The sequence below is a fragment of the Temnothorax curvispinosus genome, unplaced genomic scaffold (assembly GCF_003070985.1).
Source record: "Temnothorax curvispinosus isolate PA1 unplaced genomic scaffold, ASM307098v1 QBEX01014924.1, whole genome shotgun sequence".
Classification (NCBI taxonomy): domain Eukaryota; kingdom Metazoa; phylum Arthropoda; class Insecta; order Hymenoptera; family Formicidae; genus Temnothorax; species Temnothorax curvispinosus.
The window spans coordinates 1-8,163 of NW_020224704.1; the positions used below are offsets into that span (position 1 = coordinate 1).

The 8,163-nt window shown below is 47.1% G+C and overlaps 1 protein-coding gene across 1 annotated transcript; it reads left to right on the plus strand.

Annotated features, from left to right (window-relative positions):
- The first annotated feature begins 207 nt into the window (after window positions 1-207).
- Window positions 208-8,157, plus strand: LOC112465143. The gene is made up of 2 exons (XM_025032550.1): window positions 208-262; window positions 4,424-8,157. The coding sequence occupies exon 2, from the start codon at window positions 4,513-4,515 to the stop codon at window positions 4,867-4,869; it is 357 nt and encodes a 118-aa protein (XP_024888318.1). The 5' UTR covers window positions 208-262; window positions 4,424-4,512; the 3' UTR covers window positions 4,870-8,157.
- The last annotated feature ends 6 nt before the right edge of the window (window positions 8,158-8,163 follow it).

Below are 8,163 nucleotides of genomic sequence, written 5' to 3' on the forward strand. Positions count from 1 at the left end.
AATACTTGAACTGTCTCTCTCTCCCGCGCACAGACGAGCTTTCGATTAAATATAATTATCCCGACGGAGCTCGTTTTGCTTCCGGTTAGAAAAGAAGATTGCTCGGATAAAAGATTAAGTCGTTTTCCCAACCGGCCGTTAAATCGCCGCTAATCGCTGTTCCAGCACACTGACGTCTGACCGACCGACCTTTTTCTGTTTCAGGCCAAGTTGTTGGAGTCGTCCCACGCTTGGCTCGGCGCCTCCACCTCCAGTATAGCAGGTGAGTCCCGTTTTCGTTTTTCTCCTCTTCGTCTCGTTTCGATACGTTTCAGGAGATAATCGCCCTCTCGACACCGGCCCCCCGGCCGGACGTAAACGTGGAAGCCTCCACGTTAGGCAAACGCACACACACGCGCGAAACAACGTCTGGTCGCCTATTCTCTATGCACAGGGTGTCCTCGTACTTTTCTTTATCGATAGATCTACCGAAATTGAAATTAACATCGTAAAAATACAATCATAATTATAATTATCCGGGATATATCGTTTGTAAATGTTAGCTTGAATATCCAAGAAAGTCGATTATTTTATAAAAAAAGCTTGAAAAACGCTAATATAAGTCACAAAACGCGCAATGTATGATCGCTTTCTTTTTTTACTACTGCCGCATATGCTTTTTCACTTTTAATTTCAATCGTTCACGCGGGGTCTGTCGTAGAAGAAAAGTACGATTGGTTGGAGACACCCCGTATAGCCTGTTTCGCGACATGTTTAAAGACTTCACGTTCCTCTCCTACAATATCTGTCGCATCATCCGCAGCTTTATACCCGTCGCATTCGAATTCCGACGATCGGTTTCCGTAGTAAGTAGCGGCGCAACGACCGATCATCCCTTCCGAGTTCGAGTGGAGATTCCCTACCCTCGAGCGGCCCCTCGAGGGACCGCTCGTCCGATCCGCTTCGCGCTCCATTTTCAAGTTCACGGTCACGTTGTTCCGGTTGTTGAATCATCAGTTTCGTACGTGACGAGTCTCTCGTCCTAGAAACGACTCGGTCTCGTCGCCCGTCTGCGTGCCTCGACCTCCGAGTCTTCGGGGGATGAGACATCTGTCGCTATTCGTAGATCGATATCTCATTGCTGCTTACCTTCCTTTCTCTCTCCCTTTCTAAATGTTTCCTCGCGCGGACGATAAGGTTCCCGGAAGCACGGCCGTCGTCGTCGTCGTCGTCGTTGTCGACGACGTCGTTGACGATCACGGAAGGTGGCAAACACAAGGGAGCACGGAGAGAGGTCGCGATGCGGAGTCGAAGGTGGTGGCCGAACAGCAATAAACGATAGAGGGAGGAACGTGAGCGCGGGCCCGGCAATAATAAAGCGCGGGAATGCATTTTGCTTTAATATAGAAAGCAATTTAGATAGACGATTGGATGGTGGACGACGGTTAATAGCGGCGATAACACGCCCGCGATTCGCAAGCGGGAAGCTTGACGTGTAACTCTTACGCACCATCGATCGCGGACTCTGCCCCCTTCGAATTCTAAGTTCCCTATTCCTTTGGATACCGCATCAAAAGCGAGGACCCTTCGATCTTTTACCGGTACTTTATACCGCGAGCGAAAGGACAAAATTAAACAACAGGTGCAATAAAATATCCGTACTCTCAAGTTGGCGGTTGAGAAGTTATTTGAGGTTTCGCATAATTGTATATGTTTTTGTTCTGTGGCATAGCGCTCGAAGTCGCGAATAGAAGTGCATGTAATTTTCGTGTGTTATGAAACTTGGTGAAAATTCGCGGATTCGGTTTCGAGAGAAAAAAAAAGAGAACATGTGTGTGGTCTTTTATATTCTTAGCCAACACGCCCATCTCTCTCTATCTAACGTAACGGAATTCGCATATGGAGACTCTAATAGCTATAGTCGCTGCAAAGGCGTGTCAAATAATTCTCTCAGCCGTACTCGTTCGTCTCCGAGCCCTGATTTGTCGCAGTATACGTATACGCTCGAACGTAAACGCGCATAAACGTGCATAAACGTCGCAATATGCGTCTCGAATTGATCCCCGGTATCGTGCGTGCGTGCATGCGTGCGAACGTGCGTGCGTGCATACGTGCGTGTTCAAGCGTATGCCGAATGCGTGCGTAGGCGCGTATCCCCCTCTCGGTTCGCTTAAATCATTTTCTTCGATTACTCCTTGACTTCCCATGAGACGCGGTCGCCGCCGCCGGCTGTTTGCTTCTCTTAACGATCACGCTTATTTATTCCGCGCTTTTCTCGTCCGCGACGAGAGCGTTTCTCGAAGCGAACATCGAGCCTCCACCTTTGCTCCGCGCTTGCTCGCCTCGGAGAAATTAGTAATTCAGAATCTCGGAGATTAAAGAACCTCGCTCGATACAATTTTCCCGTTGACAATATCGATTTCGGGGTCGGCGAGGGACTTACGGTTGAGGGAAAGCGCGCTATTTCTGAAAAATGCGTCCCAGACATATTTAATCTTAAAAGTTGTCGGAAGAATTTTCATTAATTTAGAAGAGAGAGCCTTGTGCTTTCGACGAGAGTGAATTACAGGATATACGTCGCTGTAAACTGAAACGATTAAGAATTTCTCCCGATACCTACGTCCCGATGAGGCGACTCGGTAATCAGATTAATATTTAAATCCGCACGCGCCTTCTGAGAACGCAATTGCCTAAGCGCGATTGTTCACCGAACGAACGACGATTTGCCAATCCGAGAGAAAATGCCCCGCGCAAAACTACAGGTTGCACGTGCGCGCGCGCGCGCGACAAAACGCGCTATTGTATGATAATATTATTCAACGCGATTATTTCCAGCCCGGATTTAGCCACGACGCCATTACACGCGATACGTGACAATTTTTTTCCTTTCTTTTTTTTCGGTTCACTGACGATCGTTCCCACCAGTCGCCGGACGATCGATTCGCGCGCGAAACGAGATTATTCGTATTTCAATGCAATCGGATTGTTATGCTAAAAGAAAGCGACTTTTTCTATTTTTTTTATTTTTTTCATTTTTTTTTTTCGATTCCCCCTCACGGCGAAACGGTGTATATTAAGCGGTTTCGGCGATAGTGCTTGTAATGTCCATTTACATACAGGGAAGTGGCAGATTCGCGCTCAAAATGCCGTTTGATTAATTTACGAGAGTCGCCGCTTTTTGCGAGGGAATAAAATCTGACTTGTCGCGACGAAGACTTATCACTTCTCGTCCGCCACACACGCGGTGTCTCTCTGGTCCCGACGTTATGTTTCTTCCTGCGCAATTGCGCGCGATTCGCGAGCCAGAAATCGGTGCGCGGCGCCGCCGCGCCGCGACACCGCATAAATCGCACCGGGCCCCCCGACATGAGTGACGTTAACTGCCGCTAACACGCGTGGGTGTGACACGCTCTGTGGACCACACAGTGGCCGTTCCCGGCTTCTCCCTTTCGCCCTGCCTTCGTCTTCTCGTCGGCTCTTTCGCTTCGAGTTGACTCGCTGCTCGACGGCCGCGCCGGCGAGAGCCGGCTGACGCACGGCTAAAGGGATAATTATAGTGCAATTATAATAATTGCATCGTATAATTACCGATAATTACGATTAATAGCGGCGTGTAAAATGATAATTGAATCGTAATCGACATCTTTTAATTTGGAGCCGGTCGCTCCAAGTCGGCTCGTAACTTCGTAAGGGAATCTCCCTCCCCTCCCCTTGAATCCCGCGATGCTCTTTTTAATCCGTCGCTGCCACCTCCTCGTTTTAATGCTGGTAAATTATTTTGATTGCTTACTCAGGACGAATGAATCTTGAGAGCCTCGTAAAATTCGTGCTTGGTTTGATATATTTTTACTCGCGATTATTCCGCCACTATTATTTTACGTTTATTTGCCACCTCCCAGGTTTCGTGCTTTATTTTCATTAGCAAGCTGTAATACATAAAGCAGGGCAATATATAATTTTTAACGTATAATTTCCAACCTTTCCTAATTAATTACGTGCAGTCCGCAAAATATCAATAGTTCAGTCGATCTCTCGTTCCTATTGTCCTCCTAGAGCTTTTTATTTATCGCTAACTCTCCCACATCTTTTGCTTTCGCACTTAACTACTTTTTATTTCATTAATTTTGTGACAATTTGAAAGTATCCTCAGCATGTTCTCTAACCGTCATTTTCATAAATATCTTTAATGATTCTCTCGTGTAACAAACAAACTCTATTTACTGTTTTATCGAGTGTTCACGACACCCAAGCTGAGGAAATATAGAATAACGCAGAAGGGAGCGAAAGTGGAAGTGATAAAGGGCGAGAAAGCTTCGTGAAAGCGCGCGATTTTCGCGCCGTTCAGTCTCTTCTCTCTAGGTGCGGCTTTTCCCCGCGGTTCCTCAACGCGAAAAATTAAAGACGCGAGACGAGGCTGGAAAAGAAATCGCTGACTATTTTCTAGCTGACTATACGACCCTGCTGAAGCTGAAGGCGCCCACGTGGACGCGGCACGATCTCCAGGAGGCGATCGAGGCCGTGGTGACCCAGAAGATGCGCTTCACCCAGGCGTCGACCAAGTACGGCATCCCGAAGGGCACCCTCTACGACAACATCCTCGGCAAGTCCAAGAGGATGATGATCCTCGAGGAGACCGCCCTCGATCCAGGCGAGGAAACGGCGGTGCTCGAGTTCTGTTGCGACATCAGCGTGAGCCCGTACAATCGGCGCACGAAGAAATCCCTGAACGCGATATTGAACTTCGTCGAGCGTCTCAGGCGGAAGCACGACCCCGGCTTCATGTTCACCGGGCTGTCGGGCTTCCGCTGGTGGTGGGCCTTTTGCAAGAAGCACTCGATAGTCTCGCTCTACATCAACGACGAGAACGAGAACGGTGCCGATTCCTCTTAACGTCGCCGGTCCGCTCAATATCGAGATAGTTCACGGGAGAGACATGGTTTTAAAAAGTTCAGATTACGCCTGATCTTCTATTTTCTTAATTTTTCCGTCGCATGCAGATATTCGTTAAACAATCTCGTCTATTTACATCGTGAGTCGGTAAAAATTTGCTTCGTCTCCGAGACAACGGTGAATACTCGATCTTTTTGACGGACGTTGATTCTTATTAAGCAGAATTGCGCGAAAATGTAATCCGAAGTAGGATTCCGCCATGTCTCTCTCTCCTGATTATCACGACTGCGAGAGACTCGTCGGCCGAGAATGCGGCAGTGGTCCCTTTGCCTCGCGGACGAGAATGAAGAAAAATGTGGAAAATTTAATGTCCCAGCGACAACGAATTCATTCAAGCGACATTAAGGCAAAGAGAATATAGTAAGTCGGATTCGAGGCGGCATCGCGGCATGCCGTCGGACGCCGACGCACCATGCAACCTTTATTCGCTTCCCCGGCCGTGATGCACTCGCATTCTCGGACCGTAAAGAGACACGGCGGCGCGTTTTAAGAGAGAGCACTACCATTCGATTATCTTAAGATTAAATACGCCTTTTGCAATCGTCGTCAATTCACACTTCAAAAAACTCTAATTATAAGGATTAAATTAAAGAGAAAAAAAAAACATTTAACGAGAACGATATCTTCCAACACGATATCTCCGAACACGTTTGAACATTTTCACGATCGCTGTCCTTTTCTGTCTTTTTGTTTTTTTTTTCTTTTTCAATCCACTTGTATGATTCCTCCGGAGCATGCGCGCGGTGACCGACAATCGACGCGCAATCCGTAGACTTCAACGCGGAAAATCGCTGCACAAGCAAGGTCGCGAGAAGAATTTGCCTGCTAATTGAAAATCGAACGCCCAGCGTTTGCGTCGCGTGCTCCGGGCAATCGCGCGAAATGATAACGCGGTAAAATCGGAAAAGGGGGGAGGAGTTTTAATCGGCAAAAAATGTCTACGTTCGATTAAATTTAATATCCATCAGAATCAATTGCATCAACGGCGATTAGCGCGGTTATTCCCTCGCGACAATATTCCCCCGATCCTTTCTCCCTCGATTCTCCAACGCTTCTGAAGTAATAGAATTTCCATGACATATCATACAATAAGAGGACTGTTCGTTAATTTATTTGCGGATAACTCGTTTCGCATTGAGAACGCACGCGAGAAATATTTATGCTTAAAAGAGAGGGAGGAAACGGGACGGAAACGCGTTCAACGTTTAAGCTTTTATGAAAATTTTCGCGATTCAGCAACAAAAGTGCGATTTAAAAGCGCAACGTTAATTTGTCACGGGCTCAAAGTAGTCGTACGTTCTTATTAATTTGCGTTTATTTTCTCGTTAATTGCAAAGGTTGTAACAAGAGAAATTCAACGTTAATACCAATTGAAAAGGAACAGCGTCGCGGAATATTTTCGAACGCGTCTCCAATTTCGGGAGCTCCGTGTCGCGAGTCGCATTCTTGCAAATCATACTTGTGAATGACTTGGCGTGTAACGAGTTTAGTGCCCTCCACTCATCTCCGTCTTCCACGTAATTTAATCGACGAACACGAGGCCGAGAGGTATACACCCTTGCCTCTCCTCGCATATATATACCGCACTCTGTACATACTTTACGACGCACGCCGTGTGTGATACGTCTCGAATCGATGGGACCAAATTATCACCGAGATCGTCGCTCACGGTATTGTCGTAATTAGATATTTTTCTACGAGTTTTATTAGCGAGACATTTGTTTAAGTTATTAGCGTTGCCATGTTGTTATGCGCGCGTTGGACTCCACGTCCGTTTTGCTGCCCCGACAATAATTGCGAGATAATTATCTTTATCTTTAGTATATTAGAATCGCGGAGAGAAAAGCGCGCGCGCGCGCTCTCTGTAAGAAAGTACGGCGCGCGTTTCTGTTAACATTCCAAATCTATCTAACGGATAATCGCGTTTATGAAACGAGCACATATCCGTTCCTCGTTAGAGCGAGGCATTGTTTGAGACTGGAGGAAGGATTAGAAAGACGATTTACGAATGTGAGGAGCAAATGAATGAAGGAAGTATGTCGCCTACTTAACCGCGAGTTGATCTAATAGCGCGATAAATATTCCAACAACGAACGAAAATATTTTACAAAACGTAACGTGTGAGACGCAGTAATTAAATTGAAATATTTGTGCAGCTTACGTGCCGCGGTTATTTAACGGGCAACGTAAATAGTACGGGCGTAATGTGCGAAGGAACAGTCTCGGATAAACGTTAACGAAAGTAGAGCAAAGCGGCGGACCGTATAAAAGAGAGCTACATCTAAATATATATCGGTTCAGAATTGAGCCGCACGCGACTCAAGTGTTAAATCGCGATAAGTAACGCGAGATCGTTATTCGGCCTAGCTGATATTAAAAATCGTTTCGTAAAAATAACGCGCGGCGACGTCGCATGTGTGTTTTTACATATACGCATAATCCGTTCTCGCGATTAAACTTATATTATATAAATCGATTCACATTCTAACCGCGAGCTGGAATGCCGTATCCCGATATAGTATAGCGACAAACGGGACAAAACTCCGCGCTCGAAATAGTTGACGCTGAAACTTCAGGGGGCATATCTTCCTCGTGCGTTTAGCTCTCTCTCCGTTTGCGAAAAATCCTCATTCCGCGACGCGTGATACTTGACGACGAGGAGCGATATTAGATTACCTCCACCACCGGAGCGTGTCGCGGAACCGGCGGCGCGGGCGCGGCACGACACTTTTGTCAGCGTCGGACGTTTCGCGGCGGGAGGAGAGAAAAAAAACGACTCAATTACTCGCGCGGGGAACCGGACGGACGTTAACAGGGTACGCTTTGGACGGCTGACTTTTTGCGGCAATTATTGGCCGCGACTGACGTGATACCGCACGTCGCATCGCCGTCGCATCGCGGACAATAAGCGGCTAATATCCAGCAATTATCGATCAACGCGCGGCAATTAATGTCGAGAGCCGGCTTTCCTCGCAGAAAAACATAACGCCGCTAATTTTTCCTCATGTCCGATAAGGATGACTCGAGTCAGATTTGTAAGATAACTCGCTGGAAAAATCCGGTTAGCGAAATCCTCGGGTATTATCGTCGTTTTATGATAAGGAACGACGTACGACGGGCATCGTCGATCGAAATAATTCCGTCCAAACGTACCTTCCGTTAGCGTCGTTAGCGAAGGGCTTCGCGTTATCGTTATCGTATTCGGCGAACTCGCTCGAAGCCCGTGAAGCTCGC